General features: G+C 38.5%; 2 protein-coding genes across 6 annotated transcripts in view; both read left to right on the top strand.

Annotated features, from left to right (window-relative positions):
• Positions 1 to 937: 937 nt before the first annotated feature.
• Positions 938 to 4,453, top strand: LOC143852683 (uncharacterized). 2 transcript variants are annotated; one of them, XM_077362219.1, is made up of 8 exons: positions 938 to 1,015; positions 2,294 to 2,357; positions 2,560 to 2,625; positions 2,758 to 2,855; positions 3,033 to 3,158; positions 3,302 to 3,637; positions 3,724 to 3,789; positions 4,174 to 4,453. In XM_077362219.1, the coding sequence occupies exons 2-8, from the start codon at positions 2,309 to 2,311 to the stop codon at positions 4,324 to 4,326; spliced, it is 894 nt and encodes a 297-aa protein (XP_077218334.1). In that variant the 5' UTR covers positions 938 to 1,015; positions 2,294 to 2,308; the 3' UTR covers positions 4,327 to 4,453. The 2 variants fall into 2 exon arrangements, with proteins under 2 accessions (XP_077218334.1, XP_077218333.1); XM_077362218.1 differs by lacking the exon at positions 938 to 1,015 and adding an exon at positions 1,035 to 1,202.
• A 3,870-nt stretch (positions 4,454 to 8,323) lies between these two features.
• The window catches only part of LOC143852226 (uncharacterized), a 33,498-nt gene continuing 23,868 nt past the window's right edge, over positions 8,324 to 17,953 (top strand). For 2 of the 4 annotated variants that reach the window (XM_077361613.1, XM_077361614.1), the window contains exons 1-2: positions 8,340 to 8,460; positions 8,625 to 8,661. In XM_077361613.1, the coding sequence (XP_077217728.1) occupies positions 8,643 to 8,661 (19 nt within the window). In that variant the 5' untranslated portion in view covers positions 8,340 to 8,460; positions 8,625 to 8,642. Of the gene's footprint in view, positions 8,461 to 8,624; positions 8,662 to 17,953 lie in introns of all 4 variants that reach the window. The other 2 variants (XM_077361615.1, XM_077361616.1) reach the window with 2 other exon arrangements.

Genomic DNA, 17,953 nt, shown 5'->3' on the forward strand with positions numbered 1-17,953 from the left:
TAAATAAGAAAAGACTTTGGTAATAACCTAATAAAAAACCAACTACATAAGAAAAGACTTGCTAATAAAGAAATGAACCTAATAGACTTGCTATTGACCCAACAGACAAAATAAGAAAGGACTTCTATTATACGCTACCTTCCATTCTATTACTGAACGTTGCTAATTAATAAAGAAACTAGAGATACTGCCAAGTTTTCACATGAATGTGAATGACTAGCTATTTCACGTTTTAACATGCTGCATCACACTTAGTCACAACACAGGTAGTATTTAGAGGAAATCAATGAGTTTTTGCCTCTAATAAACTTTCCATACACCATTAGAGCTCGTTTAGGTTCAACAAAAAAAAAAAAGTGTCTCTAGAATTGTATGGTATTTCCACCCCCTTTTCAAGTATAAACCATTAGAGCCCGTTTGACAAGTGTCTCTACAAGTGTATTTCCTTTCTAAAATGCCCTTTGGATAAGTGCTTTCCCTTGGATTAAAAATCAAGGGAGAGAGATTTTGTCTCTCTCTGCCCTTTATTTTGACGGTCGGGCATCATATTATTTCTCTGGATGAGCTCTCATCTTCATTTAGACCCAATAAATGTGGAAATCTATTCATTTCAGTGCTCACATCACCCAAAAATGACTGTTATTTCAATTCTTATTCTTTTCCAATAGGAAGGAATAAACCTCATCCTCAAACCCTCCATTCCTTCCAAAACATATACACACAACCTTTTACCTCAAGACTCATCTTTTGTCAAAGCATCCACCAACAAGCCACCCAAGTTGAATTAAAGGGAAAGTGGAAAAACCAAATTGCATGTATGTGACATCACCTTCAAGCTTCTTGATGTATCTTTCTCTTTCATCTAATACATCTAGTGGGGGTCTGCCTAATGGGGGTCTGCCTAACCCCAGCTTACCAATCAAAAAAAAAAAAAAACCTTCTAAGAAGAGAAAATGACATTCATTGAATGATGGGTGGGTTCTTTAATGCACTCACATGCAACAGAGAATGACCAGTAACTGAAGACAAAGGGGATTAAAATATTCGAAATTCCAAAAAATATGCTCCCCATATCTTAAGTGTCGCCTCCAACATCTTTCAAATTAAATGAGCCTTTAAAATCCGTATAAATAGGCCTTTAGAGTTGATGTATCCTGTATTTGGATTGTAAGAGGATTTCCATTTTTTGAAAGTTAGTTAAGGTAGTATTGCTAGTCCTTTTTTTTATTTCTTTTAAGAAGCTCTATTGTATTTTTTTCCTTCTTTTGTTTGTTCTTGATGTATTTTCCCTGCTTTGATCATAGGTTAATTTTTCTTAGGGCAGTGATAAATCGACTCCCCATGTGTCTATCTCTCTCTAACCTAGAGGAGAGAGAAAGACACATGGGGAGTCGATTTATCAATTTGGGGAGTCGATTTATCACTCCCCTTTTTCTTATTGTATTTGTTAGGGGGTTCAAATTTTCTGGAGTCTCTCTCTCTCTCTCATTTATTCATTTTGTTGTTCTTCTTGATGGGTTAGCCTTGCTTTTTTTATCATAGTTTTTAAGTTTTTTCTTGTATATGAGTTTGGGTCAAAAAAGACTTTTCTATGAAAATGAAGTTTAACCTTTGTTTTTGTTTTTTTTTTCAGAGTTTGCTGCTTTTATAATAGTTTAAAATTCTTATTGTATTTGTATGAGGGTTTTCTTATTTGGAAAATTTGTACAGTTAGTGTATTTGTTGGTTTTTAAATATTTTTTTTTTTCCAAGCTCTATTTCTGTTCTTGGTTTGCCTTCTTTCTATCATAGTCTTATGATATGCTATTCTATTTAAGTTTCGGCCACTGACGGTTCCCCCCCCCCCCCAAAACTAAATGAGTTTGGTAAATCTTTGGGTTTCTTCTCTAATGGTTTTTCTTCAATTTTTTCTTATTAAATTTTTGTATTTCTTTCCCTTTTATCTTTGGTTAGATGAACGGGTATGCATTGCTATCATATGGTTTTTAGCCGGTGTCTATTAATTTGGTTTTAGGAAGGTTTTGTCTGTAAATGGAAAGATTCAAATTGGATATGCTACTTTTTCATTTTTCTTCTCTTGGTTTTTCCATTTCTATTTTTTGTTTTTTTAAACTTACTCATATTTTTTGTATTTAAATAGCTAATGCAAAAGAGTTTGAATTCTTCTTCTTTGTAAATTTTTTCTGTAGTATTATTCTTTTTTACTGTTGATTGCTAGCCAACTCATTGTAGAAGTCTAGAAAATTTTGGAATAAACTTTTTTTTTTTTTTTCCTTCATTGAATTCCATGCAGGCTTAAACTTCGAAAATGGATGTCGAGAGATCTAATGGAGTCAAGTATGAATGCTTACTTTTCGGTATGTTTTCATCCCCAAATTCATAGTTTTTCAACTACTGAATTAATGAAAAAGAAACTGTATCTGCTCTTTTCAATTGCATTCCATTTGTATGAGTTCTCAAAATAATAATGACAAATTACCAAGGTCTTGGAAGATTAATATGTTTGTCATCTGTTTTCTAAAAATGATATAAATGTTCTTTGGTGGTGTTTGTCTACAGATATGGATGATACACTCTATCCTTTGAGTTCAGGCCTCAACTTAGCTTGTCGCAAGAACATCCAAGGTATGCTTATGAAAGAAAAGTTGTCAAGAGCGCCTCAATAATTTTCACTGATTGATTTATATCAAGTGGCAAGTGAGACCCTATTTTTATGTGTCTGATGTTTTGATACAACTGAGTGATATTTGATTGCAGAATACATGTTGAAACATCTTCAAATTGAAGAAACTGAAGTTCCAAGGATGTGTTTGGAATTGTACAAGGAATATGGAACAACAATGGCTGGTCTTAAGGTGAAAACTATCTTTGATTCATGTCACCCTTTCATTTTTCAATTTGTGCTCTATAATTTGAGGAATATAAGTGTACCCGGATGCCTCCTCACTGGAGATCAATCCCGGCTTACCTACAAAAAAAAAAAAGGAATATAAGAGTTTCTGGGTGCCTACTAACTTTTTTCTCCATTGTAGGCATTTGATTATGAATTCGACAACGATGAATTTCATGAATATGTTCATGGAAGATTGCCGTATGAATCATTGTGGCCAGATCCTGTGTTGAGGAACCTTTTACTTTCCATGCCACAACGAAAAATAGTAGGTCTTCAACCACCAAGATCTGTATAAAATCCTCTGATTCTCATTAGTAAAACAAATAGAGGCACAATGCTCTGAATTTATTCATGGTTGTTTTGTGGGAAGGATCTAACTTTTTGGTAGGGTGCTAATGTCCTATACAGATCTTCACAAATGCTGACAAAGCTCACGTAGCTCAAGTTCTCAGTCGGTTGGGCTTAGAAGACTGTTTTGAAGGCGTTATATGCTTCGAAACACTTAATCCTGCTCCTGAACTCGATAACAATGATGATAAAGTGGATAATTACGTGCTTTCAACTGATGATTGCTTAGCTGAGCAAGATGAACATCCATTCTTTACGGAAAGCGATTTGGAGACTGATGCTGTTGAAGACAAGAGTGTGAATCATTTGAGACTCAAATCTAAAATTCTCTGTAAACCCTCTCTGGAGGCCATGGTAGCTGCTATTCTGATTGCAAACATCAATCCCGAGAAAACGGTAAAGACATAAGCAAACTTCTAATTGGTATATTTGTTTGCACTTTATAATTTTAAATGTGGTAAGAGGTCTTTTCTTCTTTCCAGCTTTTCTTTGATGACAGCGTTCGAAACATAGCGGCAGGAAAGGAAGCAGGCCTCCATACTGTGATTGTAAGCCCTTAATCTTGATCACATTACAGTCGATATTGTTTTATATTTCTCTAAGTAACACTAGTTATGAGTAAACCCATAGTTATTTTAATTAAGGAACGTGCATCTACATTCAAATTAGCACATATGAGGAGCTTGAGATCATTGACAATGACTCTAAGTTACTCAACTAACAGCGCTAGTAAGCCGTAGTCATGGTTTCCATGCTTAATGAAGTGTTTAGGGGGCCTAGGTTGTGCCACTTTTTTTGAAGTGTCTAGGTAGCAATTCTTATCAACACAATCATGAAAAGTCGACGAGTTCATATTTTCATTTTACGGAAAAATTTTACGTATTTTGAGCTCTCTCTCTCCTAAGTCTAACCCATGGAGCTATCTGATGCAGGTGGGAAGTTCAGTACTGGTACCAGGAGCAGACTTTGCTCTCAATAGCATCCACAACATCAAAGAAGCTTTGCCAGAGATATGGGAAGGTGAAGGAGAACAGTTGGAGCCAGTTCTTCAATCTACAACTGTTGAAACAGTAGTCCTTGCCTGAATTTTCTAATGTATAAGCCCCTTAAGCAAATTTCTAGTGTTGCAAAATGGGGGGGATTGTCTAACAAGTGAATTGAGCATATAACAAAGTAAATCAAGAGATAAGCAGATGTTGAGCTTGAAATCAATGTTGTCTCCTAGCTGTTTTCATTTCCTTTGTGCTTGTTGGATTCATGTATTTTCTTAATACCCAACTGAGGGAACATGGAGCATATTCGGAGAGAGCAGAGGGATTGGGAGTAAGGCCCTGTTTGTTTTTGGATTTGGACTCACAGTCGGTTCAAATAATCCAAAACCAACAAGGCCTAATAGAATACCTATTTGTTAATAATATGATGCAAATAATTATAACTACTAAGTAGTTAAAAAATTGGCTGTTTTTAGTTCTGCCTATTGACCTTATATATAGTTGGCTTTTTGGTCGCTTTTCATCAGTTTGATATAGTATTCTACTCGATTTTATGAAAAACTTGCACTTGGGAAAGTTCAGGAGACAAGTTTTTGGGTGGATCTTTGACTAGGAGAGTCGTGTGTGCCATGCATTTCCGAGCCTATATCTTTTAGTAACTGATAGGGAGGCGAGGGTGTGTGACTACATGGAGAGGCGTGAGATGGAAGGGTGCTGTGGTTCCTTGGGTTTTGGCATAGCCTAAAAGAGAGTGACACTGTTAGCCTTTCTACTGTTAGCCTTTCTACGCTGCTTACCCATCTCTACTCTTGCTATTGTTCCCTTCACGATTCGGACCATAGAGTTTGGATACCTAACCCAAACGGATCTTTCTCGATTTGTTCTTTCTTTTTTATGTTAACGTCATTGAACAGAGACAGGCATCGAGTAGCGCAAAGATCTAGAAGTCTCTGGCTCTGACCAGAGTAGTGGCTTTCTCTTAGACGGCAATAATGAAAAAAATCAATACTTTTGATCGCTTAAAAAGAAGGAATCTTCATCTTGCATCTTGGTGTGTCTTATGCAGGGATAATGAAAGAAACTTTGGAGCACCTTCTAGTCCATTTCCCTTTCTCTCATATATCGTGGATGAACACCATTAAGAGAATTGGATTAACTTGGCTGTATGAACACCATTAAGAGTTTTGGATTAACTTGGTCGCTTCGATACTCCATCAAGACAATCGTATTGGATTGGAGCGGGGGGACCTTTTGGTGAAATGGGACGATCACTATCAAGACTAGTACCTTACGCGTTGTCATGGCACATTTGGAAGGACATAAATAACTGGATTTTTTAAGACCGCGCCAGAAGTCGGGGAAAGATATTGATTGACATCAAAACCAATATTATAGTGTGGAGTAGACAGGAAAGGAAGCACCAAGCTATAGTGTTAGCGAAATTCTAAGAAACTATAAGGAGATTATATTGGAGGAGAAGAAGAAAGACAGAATGAAACCTAGGTGTAGCTAGCCACCGATAGGATGGACTAAATTAAATTTTGACGGAAGCTCAAAAGGAAAACTTGGGTGAGCAGGAATTGGAGGACTACTCCGAGATTCCAAAGGGCGCAGCATATTATCCTACTCTGGCTCGGTCGGCATTTGTGATTCAAATGAAGCGGAAGCTCTTGAGCACTCTTATGAGGGTTAAAGTGGTGTCGGTCCCTTAATCATCAAAAGTGATTCATCAAATGTTATATCGGGTGGTAGTGGTAAAGCAGTGGGACTTTGGGATTAGTGGACATGATCTTGGAAATTCGAGATCGAGTGATTAACCCGAAGTTTCAGCACATGCACAAGTCAGCTAATGAGGATGCGGATAAATTGGCAAAAGATGGAGCAGATAGGGAAGAAACGACGATTATTTCCACACAATACGACTGTTGAGTGAGGGGTTCGGTTGACGATTTTGCTTGATATCATACGTGAGGGCGCTGGCATCATTTGTTTATCACTCAGCCAAGGAGTTGCTATTAACTGCCCATTTCAATCAGCAGTTGCAGTGTCACAGTTATGATTTGTGACTCAAGGCTCTACAACTGCTGCAGTAACTGCAATTTGGTAGTTGTTCCTGTAACCATACTGCTTATATATGTTTGGCCAGGGCACATTTGTAACTTTGTGGGACATTTTGTCCCCTTCATTGTAGCGTTTTTTTCCCTCTCATAAATAAAAGTAGCTTGTGAAAAAAAGATGAAAAAAAAGATGAAAAACTTGCACAAAACCACTTTTTGATCTGTTTCGGGCAGATAATCTGTAGGTTCAACACCGGCTCCGTGAGAAGGGCGATGGAGATCAAAACTTGGATTACGATTAGCGGTGAAATTCCAACTTCACCCTGAAAGTTGCTTCAAGATCGATATGGCCTTCTTACACCTCTTCTTCGTTCTATATAGTTGGCTTGCTTATGTTGTACCGGTTTTGATAGCGACACTTACTCCCACACCAGCTGCCATTCCTTTGCTTTCAAACCTCTTACTTATGTCTTTATTGTTAGGGAAATGATATCGGCGCTCGAATGTTTTGATATTTCCGCTCAATTTCTCGTCTTTTAGTATTTAAAGGGCTTGTAAGAGCTTTTTGGGAACTGTAATAACCTTGTAATAACCTTTTGACAATCCTTTAAATACTAAAAGAAAAGAAACTTGAGCAGAAATATCAAAACATTGGAGCGCTGATAACATTTCCCTATTATTATTAGTGCTTAAAATAAATCATATTTCTTACAATTAAATTAGCTCAATGCTTATACCTAATTATAGAAATCACACTAAGATAGAGTGGTCAATAGTTAGAGCGGCAAGTGCTGTAGTGAAACTGATTGCAAAAGATGGTAAACCGGGCTCCCCATTAATATTACCATCTTGGGAGGTCCTCCTCCCTCTCCCACTAAGGAAGCAAGTTTTTTTGGGATGCTTGCTGGTTTTTAGCTTGATTTACCTTCTTGAGCTTGGTACAGATCTCCCTAGTCTTGTCTACGCTCACTTGCCACCTAAGTTTTCACGAGAATAAATTTGCATTTATAAGATTTTAAACAACCTCACGGCCACCTAAGTTTTCCCATTATAGAGGTAAGCTATCAAATACCTCTTGTTCTTGAGCTTTTGTTTAATTTTGATCTCAAAACAAAATTAGTCGTAAAAACATGCATTTTCACGAGAATAATGCATGCTATTTACTTCTAAAGGTAGGTTGAATTACCCTAATACTTGGGAAATTTTCTCTCTCCATTTTTTTAGGCCACATAAAGCTTTAAAATTGATGACACACCATAGACACCTCCATGGATCAGAGGTTTAGATCATCCAATGGAGAATAAGATTTTTTGGGCACGCCCTATCTATGTCCGGGCCCAACAAATGAATGGTTTGGATCACAAAAACAATGTGAGCCCCACTTTATTCATGCACGGCCATGTCCACCGTACACAAGAATCCACATTTCTAATAGAGCCAATTGCATTTGGCACAGGGATATGGCTAAAAATTGAACAATGTGGCATTTGGTTTGGTCTCATTACAAGGGAAATTCTACATCTGATTAGCCAGGTTTGGCATCTGTGACTTTTGGATTTCAAGGAAAAACATTTCTGATGGAAAAAATTTTCTCTGGAATATTTTTTAGAAATAATATGACTATGTTTAGAGGGATATATCATCATAAATTGGATGCCCGTATGAGCGTCTGGGATGTGATTTGGGAGTGCACATATTTTATAATGTGTAAGCCCTTATAGTACCTTATTTTTCTAATAGTACTGTACGGACAACACCATAGGATGATCCAAACCGTCCATGTGATGGGCCATTACGTCAATAGGTTGTGCCCCAAAAATCATTTCTATAGGATGATCCTAGCCCTTCGATCCATAGAGGAACTGCATATTGGAGGGCTGGGATCATCCTATGGAAATGATTTTTTGGCCACAACTTATCTATGTTATGGTCCATCACATGGACGGTTTGGATCATCCTATAGTGTAGTCCGTACAGTACTTTAAAAAAAAAGAGGGACTAATGCTATAATGGCTTACCCCCATATAAAATCTCACCTACATTGAGACATTTGAAAATACGTACTTTCCCAAACTTCACAAAACTTACTGACTCCCCCCAATTCCCTCAAAAAAGAAAGAAATTCGTATAATTTCGTCCCAATTTCTCCGCTGCGGAAATCCCTAACGAAGTACGATTTCCTTTCTCAATCTTAGTATAATTTTCTGTCTATGCGTTGGATTTAAGCTAGAATTCTTATAAATGAGATGATCGGTGTAAAAATGCTCGTTATCTCTCTACCTTTTTGGTGAATTTCGTGTTGTTTATTGGAGAATTCGTCGTGATTTGGTTTAGGGTTTCGAAATCGGAGGGATGTTCGGTTCGATCAATCGTATGTTGATCTCTTGATCTTTTTTACCCTTTCTTAAGGGAATTTGTATGAATCTTGTTAGTATCCGTACCTTCTGATTATTGGCAGTGAGAATCTTACTTTTGCATTTTAGAAATATCTCTAGGGTTTGATTATTATGCTGTCTTGATCTTGTTAAATGTCTCAAAGGATGGTTTTGAGTATTCTTGGCTTTTGATGATCCTATTTTGGGTAATGATAGTGAGATTCTAAACCCTAAACCCTAAGATTGGATGCTTTTCTTCTGTGGAATTGTTATCGATTTAAAGCATGTTTTTGGCTATGCAGAAGTTTCTAATGCTTTGAATGCTTTTCTTTTGTTCAATTGATTCTGATTTTTAAGTATGCTCTTGGGTCTTTTTTGGTTGTTGGCAATCATTTTTGGATTCTGGCAGCGTTATATTACTTGGACATTTAGAATTTCTCATAGTTTTCAACTTTTGGTATTTTAATTTCGGTCTTGTTGAACTTTTTTATTGTTTGTAAACGTAATTTTGGGTCTTGTTGTCCTCTGGTTGTTTTTTTTCAAGGGGGGGGGGTTCTGGTGCCAAGAATCTTACGTGGCTACTGTATGAAATTTTCATGGTTTACATGCAGTTTTTGCTTTTATTGAATTTGTTGTTGTTTTAATCAATTCTTTGCTCCCGTGTTTTTATTGTGTGGAGTTTGTTATTTTCTATGCCATCAGTGCTCCATATCAAGCTTTTTTAGCAATTTGTTATGGCCTTCATTGTTTTCTTTTGTCGAGTTTGGACTTTGGACTTTTTATGTCCTTCAACAGTCTTATTAGGTGCTTGTTGTTTTGCTCCTAATAATAAGAATGATGAGGATCGTAGGAACCCGTGGAGTCCAATAAGTGGTATATTTGCCCAACAGGACTTTTATGCTCCGTTTGGTTACCGGGTTTTTTTTTGTTCCCGGGAGTTATGTGGGAGAAAAAAATATCCTGGGAGATAGGTGGGAAAAAAAAGTCCTAGAAGTCTCCCGGTAAAATAAAAAACCCATGTTTGGTTGACCACACTATGGTGGGAAAAAATATGTCCTAGAAGTATCTCGGTAACATACAAAACCCATGTTTGGTTGGGCGGACTTTGGTGGGAAAAAAACCGTCTCTGTATCTTATTACGAAAATGGCATTGTATAGTCTATTCTGTTTTAAGATGGGTCCCACGTTACATGGTTGAATCAAATGGTCCCGATTAATTTATTTTTTGGTGGGGTTCACTGCATGCCTATGATCCAATCCAGACGTTCAATGGGCCCGGCATAAATAGACTGCCACGTAATCATCTTAAATAATCTTAAATGGAAGAATGTTGATATATTTGATGGTTGGGATAAAACAACAACACAGGATTTTCGGGGCATGGCCTATTTACATTGGGCCCCAACAAAATTCTCTTTTGGGTGAACGCCACTGCATTTGGACAAAAATGACTTTTTTTCTACATGTGAAGGGTAGACATTTTATGAGAACATAAGAACGTTGTTTATTTATATCTACAGTGAAGGAAAAAGAAAAACGGTTTGCATCATTAAGTACAATCCGAAACATATTCACAACCAGTACACATGTCCTCAAAAAACAAAAGTACACCACCACGCATAAGAACCATATCTAAGTAGAAGAGGAAGTTGAGCCGGCAGAACTTGTTGACGCTAGTGGATACCCTTGAACGCTGGTCTCGTCTTTCCCATGTTGTGTCCACCCACTACTACCAAGTAAATACCCATGAAGGGCAACATCTGCCTCCTGCCTGGTCCCATATGATTGGTAACAAGCTCCACTAAACTTGTTCACCTGAAGATGGCAGTCCTGGCAATTGTCAAACACGCCAACTTGCCTTCCCTTGAAAACCACGTAGAACTTCTGTTTTGCCATTCACTTAGAGGAACGCACAATAGGGTTACAAGTAAACAATAAAGCACATACACATGCAAAAGAGAAAGGCTTCATAAACAGAACCAAATGAAAAGAATGTTGAAAGACTTGAAGCACAATTAATCTTCATAGGCATTTTGGTCATCTAAGTAGGCACCACCTAGGTGATCGCCACTAAGTTATCGGCCTTATAATTATTGGGCATGAAAAGGGGCTTCACGTGCTCTACATAGCTGAAACAGTAGCTGCTTGTCCCAACACCCCCACCTTCCCAATTGTGCTATGTGCAGATTTGAACTTACAAGTAAAAAGTAAAGAAGAGAAGTGAAAGCTGTGAAGTAAAAAAATTAAAAAATTACACTTACTATAAGAATTTGTAGGGACTTCATCAAATACTCATCTCATTTACACAAGCTTACACACTTCAACATGTTATTGCACAACATATAAATGAATAGAGGTAATGTACAGTTTTTTGTTTGCAGATATTATACAAAAATCCACACCTAAAGAGGAATTGTATGATAGGAAACAATCAATAAAAATGAATACATATACTATATAAGTAGTTAAAAGCCACAGAGAAGACTCACCTTTGCTGCACTTTCGCAGGAAGCCATTTCATGGCTCACTCTCCATGACAGAACAGCCACATCATATGAATTAAATGAATGTCCCAAGTACCCCATGTGATTGTTCTCTAAAATACTGCTGACATCTACGACAATGTTTTATAAAGCATGGTCATTAAAGCAGGAGGCGTAGATAAAACTTAGATTAGTAGAAGGAAATTTAATAACAACTGTTTTGCAAATTAACATTACAAACCTCGAGAAAAGGACTACAACCTAAACATATGCCCATAAGAACCTAAGCCAACAAATCACAGTACTTATGATCAAATCCAACTATATTGTCCAACTTCAAGCAGAGTATCCAACTAAAAACATAGAACCAACCACAACCACATGACAACAATAACAGAACTGATGTCCGAAGGAGATCAGTCACTCTACTCACTCCCTCCCAACTGACCGGCTCTGAAAGAACTTTGCGACATACATTTCTCGGAGGTCCTTCGCACGGCGAACAAACGATCGCCCCTCTGCCAGGTGTGTGCTCAGATAGTCATATATGTCAGCGAGCGCTGCACGATCAAGACCATCAATTTGTTCCAGTGCCTCCATGATCTGGTCACACAGAATGTTCTCCTTCTCATTATTCTCTTTAACAACAGCGGTATTCTCTTTAATAGCAACCGCAACCTCCGAGACACTGGCGGCGAAAGTGTTTATAGTGGAATTCAAATCACTAGAAACTCGCCTCTTGCGTCTACTAGGACCACCTTCTCTACTTCCCTCCCCGCCTATACTCGTTTCCATTGGACTTGGTGCCCGACGAGAGGTCAACCTAGGAATATTTGGCCTACTCGATGAAGTGTGTGTCATAGGGGTCGGCATCTGAGGAGCACTGAAATCCTGAGAATGTTGACCCAAACAGTCATCATGGGATAGGAAGTCTGTGAAGCTATCGTCTTCGGTAGGTGGCATCTGGGGAGTGTAGAATTCCTCTACAACTGGCCGTGGCGGATCCCTGTTATTTCTCCGAAATCCCCCATCTGCGATGTCCTTTCCAAATATTTCAACCCAGTCATCATACAACTCATAAGGTTTCTTGAAGAATTTAGCTATATCGGGGTTATCCTACACATTAAAGGAGACTATATAAATTAACAAATATATTGACTGGTGGGACAATAATGCTTTAAGTACTGTAGTTAGGCACTTCTTACCCTAACATAATGTTCACCAACGTCATTCGTAACCGTGAGCCTCTTCAACTCACAGTCCCAGCCGAACCCACTTCTGTTAACTAATCCATGCAGGATCTTAAATAATTTCTTCATTTGTTTCACATGATTCTCAATTTGTGTGCGCCTCAGTTGGAGGCCGAAAGTCTCATTCACAACCATCGTACAGTATACATAAGCACTCTCTTTGAATCCGTTGAGGCATGTCTGCCCCTCCGCACATTGATGGCGCAATGTTGCAAGTAATACCTTATCCATCTCTGTAGACCATTTCGCATTCTTACCTTTCTCGGTCTCAGCTTCGTCATCCATAACCTGAAAAGATATCAGTTGGGAAAAATGCAACAAAAAATATATTATCAATGCTTTCAGAATGTTCTCATAACCATGATTTCAGAATTGCAGCGGCTCATCTTGTCCTTCTATATTACAACAATTGATTCACCAACCCATGCAATCCAACAGGAATACAGATTAGGCAAGCAGGCATGAGTTTCTGCAATTCTGAAAACAACAATTACCTAAGATCATTCGGCACGAATAAGTAAAGCAGTTTAGTGCAACTCTATGTTTTATTAATCATGACCACATAAACCCCTATAGCAGACTATGGCCATAACTAATCATGTCATTCAAGAAAAGAAAAACAATTGAATTCAAACAATCTCCCGGACAGAACTAATCAGTTTACTCTACACTAATCATCTTAGCCACCATTGTCATTTAGATACTATCCCACCCATCATGCAAAGCATGACCAGAAGCAGTAAAAAAAATGGTTAACTCTATTGATACTACAAGTTGCGGTAAGGCTAAGACATAAAGATAACATTAACAAAGTAAGAGATGAAATGAAAACTGGCACAACTATATGAAAAAATGGAAAATTTAGCCAGTTACAGACTATGCTCAACCCAACCAACCCAAAATTCAAAAACCATCAAACCTCATGTATCCCTCAACACCCTTTTCCCAACCAACCCAAAACTGACAAAAACAAATAAAAATAATGACCTTATCTCATCAACAGCCTCTTCCCAACCAACCCATAAGTAAACAACATATAATCTCATCTATCTCTCAACACCCTCTTCACAATCACCCCAAAACTCAAAAAACATACAGTCTCATCTATAATATCCCTCAACACACTATTTCTTCCATACAAGACACATAAATTTTTGTTGCTACAATAGAATAGGAAAGTAACAAGAGACACCAACAATTGAGGAATGAAGAGATTAAGGTGTAAAAAGTGACACAAGTTACATAGAAGGGTGTTAAAATGAAGCACTAGTGACATACAATCCAAAATTAGTATACCTTATAAGTGGCATACGAAAATATGTGCCATACAATCCAACCTCAAGCACCATACATGAACCATACAAATTTCGCAAACAAGAACCATATCAACCAGAGGGTGTATAATCTCTTCACATAGCTGAACATATTTCTGTCCTAATTCTATCTCCTTCTATCCCATCCTGAGCTCTACTTAGCCATGGCTCCCTACGCAGTTCTTCCTCATCTAATTCCTCCTCATCTTCTGCTCTTCCACCTTGCCTACTTGTGGAGGCTAATTCACTATCGGCAGCAGCAGCTAATTCACGATCGACAGCACCAACAAGCCCATCCCGAGGCATTACGCCTCTAATGAAGTTGTGAATACAACAACAGGCTATGACTAAATCAACCTGTTTGGGGAAGGGGTACATTGGTTCCCCGTGGAGGACGGCGAAACGCTTCTTAAGCACACCAAATGCACGTTCAATTACATTTCGAGCTGAAGAATGCCTATGATTGAATAGTTCCTCAGCGGTCCGTGGCCTGTTGCTTCGAAATTCATTCAGATGATACCTCGTCTTACGGAACGGGGTGATGAAATGACTAAGCAAGGGAAACCCGCCATCCACAAGATAATACTTCCCAGGGTGACAGATAATTCGTCTCTCGTTAGCAAGCGTTTCCCCCAATAGTCTAGAGTCAGACGTAGATCCTTCCCAACCAGCTTCGACGAATGTGAATTTTAAGTCAAATCACATGCAGCTAGTACATTCTGGCTAGTCCACCCCTTACGACATAAAAATCGGTCTCGCGTATCAAATGGCACTTTAGCCCGAATATGTGTCCCATCGACTGCCCCAATGCAATTCTATCATATAGGAAGGAAAAATGTTCCTGACATAGTCTACAAGAAAGGAATAATTATAAGGCTACAAAGTCAATACCTTGAAGTAAGGATACAATCTTCGATTCGCTCTAATCTGTGGTGGTGTATCCGATGATGGAGGTTTTATGAGTAAGTCTGACAAACTCATAATTGCGTCGAGAACCTTACTGAAATATCGACTAACAGTTTCCCCTGATCTTCTAAAATATGCTTTCATACAGCGGTTCCTCAGGTCATGTGAGATGATGTGTAAGAAAATCGCCAACTGCTCTTCCACTGAGCAGTAGAGCGTATCAGTTAGCCGCCCGGTACCCTTTAATATATGGACAAATCTTGTGAAACATTCCACATTCATTCGAAGGAGATCATGGCAGCGCTCGTCACTTCGCAGAGCATAGGAGAGAAATGTGCGTGGGGCGAGATAGGTATTCTCATAAGGAGAACATTCGAAGAACGCTTGTTGTTCTTCGATCACTGCCGCCAAGGCTACAGCGGTACCGGCTGCAACCAAAGCGCAGCCCTGTATCGTGACATTCATTCCACCATCATCTCCATTACCATCGTCTTCGGTTGGTAGTAAGCTCATTGTAAATGAATAAGTATACTCAAGAAATGAGAAATGAATGTATCTATTCATGAAACAAGGATGTAAGTATGGGTCAATATTATGACTGGAAGATTCACTCTACAAGGATGTAATTAGAATCTAGAATATTCAAAACTCAAATGTCTCTCACTAACCCCATGAACTGATTTTTAACTACCAACATGGGTTAGTTAACAATATTACGTACTGATTTTTTGTCCAATGGGAAAAGTTGATTTAAGTCTTGAATGAAGCCATTGAGGGTTAGTGATTAGTAACTGTGTCATGTATATATCCAATAATTAGAGAGTAAATGTTTTATTAATTTTGAACACTGGTCACCCAAATAATCCTAGTTTGTTCGTGGAGAAAACATTATATACATACCATCCTGTCCATAGAAGGAAATTATCTCTTCCATCGTCAAATTCATGCATTCTTAAAACAGGACATATAAAAACAATCATTAAGCATTGGTTAACCATGCATTCGTTGCCCTTAATTAGAATATAATAAGATTGAGAAGAGATTATGACAGATTGAAGCAGAAAATGACATCAGATTGTACCAGTTCACAGATTCAAGCATATAATGACAGATTGAAGCAGATAATAAGAAGAGAAATTGACATGGGGTTCTACCAATTCAGAAGAAAAAATGACAGATTCAAGCAGAAAATGCTTCAATCTATCATTAGGTTCTACCAATTGAGGAGATAATCATCTGATTATCCAACACCAATATTTTTTCAGTAGGATTTCTAACCAGAAAATGACAGATTCAAGCAACGGTTCTACCTGTTGAAGATTTGCTCGAGCTCGTTTTCCTCTTCGGTGGGTTGATTTCGTCGCATATAATGGGCTAAAAGCTGTGCTCTCCTCCTCAGATGCAACAGCAGATCTCTTCCCTTTCCCTTCCATACACCATAACCTTTCCTTCATCAAATATTTCTTCTTATAGAACCGTAGGACGAACTACCACAACGAATTTGTTCATCTGACCTCTGTTTTGCATGATTTCTTCTAGATTTTGTTCTCTGCTTTGCTTCTCTTTCATTACAGCTTTTTCTTTTTTGGGGCTAGGGTTTTCACTGGGAAAGAGCTTCTGTTGTGGAAGGGAAAGGTTAATCAGAGGGTAGGGTTTGATTTTCGTGAGGAGAAGAAGCCAAAACCCATGGAGGGGACAGATTACCGAGCCTTACCGAGCTCGGGTTATATTATGTTCACACCCCTCATCTTCCCTGGACAGCCGTACTAGTGTAATTTGACTACTTTTTTTACACTATGGGGGTGGTCCTAGTGACATATTTTGCCCCCCCCTTTCACTCCCTGGACAACCCTTTTAATGTATAAATTAATATAATATATATATTTAAATATATTAAATTCTTAACGAGCCGAGCCTGGCCTAAATTGGGCTCGGCTCGTTAAGCTTAACGAGCCTGGCGAGCCGGCTCGGCTCGGCTCGTTAAGGATTCGAGCCGAGCTCGAGCGAGCCTCCGAGCCCGAGCCAAAATTGACACCCTTAGTGGGTAGGGTTTTTCTGTCCTTTTTTTTTTCCTCAATTCGATTGTATTGTGGATTGGGTTTTTTCTTTCTGGGATAAACTCCACACTTATATGCGTGCAAATTTTGGTCCTTCGGATATATTTTGGTCCCACATAAAACCCACCAACCAAACGTGGGTTTCTTGCGGAAACTCCACACATGTCCCAGGGCAAAAAAAAAACCCGGCAACCAAACAGAGCATTAGGGATTTAATTTCCATGATATTTAGTTTTTTTTTTTTTTTTGAAAATTGACAATTTCATTAATAATCAGGGTGGGGACAAGATATCCCATACCCACAAAAGCGGAACTTAAAGCAATTATAGAATCTGCCACATTAGTTAATTCTAAGAAGTAGTGAGCAACATGGTCTCCCTAAATACTCCTTCCTTTGCTAAGATATCCGTTGCCTCATTAGCCGATCTTCTTCTATGTTCCCCCTCCCTCAACCATATGGCTTGTGATTTCTGCCTCCAACTTATCTCTTCTCTACGAACCATTTCTTCGTATTCCAGTTTTAACTCTAACCGTTTTTGGAGCTTGTTTTCCTCCAAAATAGATGTGGCCCCCTTCTGTTCCAAGGAGCCCAGATCTGTGAATATCTGCTCCTTCCACTGGTCTTTTATGATGCTGTCACGTCTTGCCCACTCTTTGATTTCAGATTTAAATTTCGAAACCCCTGAAGTTTTTATTTTGATAATTGGTGCGATATCTGGTTTTCTTGAATTACACATGTCCTTCACCGTCAATTTCTTCCTCTCTGTCCCTAAGCCTCTAGTATTCCAAAAGAGGATCTTCATATTAGACAGTGAATGGAAGTCCTAACCTGAGAGTCAACTGCCTCATTTCAGATGCAGCAACTCCCGATTCCCCTTCCCCTTTCTTCTTTATTGTTGATGTGCATTTCCCATCCCAGTCATCAATCTCCATTATCTTCTGGCGGGTACAGGCTATATTCTCCTCGAATAGGATTCCCAAATCCCTACCCATCTCGGACAGAGCGTCGAACTCATCTGTTGGATCGGCGTCTGTCTGTATCACCGGAGTTGCACAGAGAGGAAGTATCAGCCCCACTCTTCATCCCGCAAGCTTTGATTTTCTCATGTAGTTTGGCATCAAGAGAGTCGGCAGGTCGAGCAGGCTCAGGACCGCCTTGATTATGGGACAAATTTAGTTTAGTGATTTTATTTCCATGATATTTAGTTTTAGTGATTTTATTTCCTTGTTATTTAGTTTTTAGGGATTTTTATTTCCATTGCCTATGTATATAGGGCCT

Source organism: Tasmannia lanceolata, unplaced genomic scaffold, assembly GCF_043159265.1.
Source record: "Tasmannia lanceolata isolate RefF3 unplaced genomic scaffold, GAP_Taslan_0.1 ptg000019l, whole genome shotgun sequence".
Classification (NCBI taxonomy): domain Eukaryota; kingdom Viridiplantae; phylum Streptophyta; class Magnoliopsida; order Canellales; family Winteraceae; genus Tasmannia; species Tasmannia lanceolata.

Excerpts from the sequence above, each read along its gene's own strand:
- LOC143852683 (XM_077362219.1), top strand. The coding sequence starts at position 2,309 with ATGGATGTCGAGAGATCTAATGGAGTCAAGTATGAATGCTTACTTTTC. Across the intron at positions 2,626-2,757 it reads TTGTCGCAAGAACATCCAAG|AATACATGTTGAAACATCTT; the intron begins GTATGCTTATGA and ends ATTTGATTGCAG. Across the intron at positions 2,856-3,032 it reads CAACAATGGCTGGTCTTAAG|GCATTTGATTATGAATTCGA; the intron begins GTGAAAACTATC and ends TCTCCATTGTAG.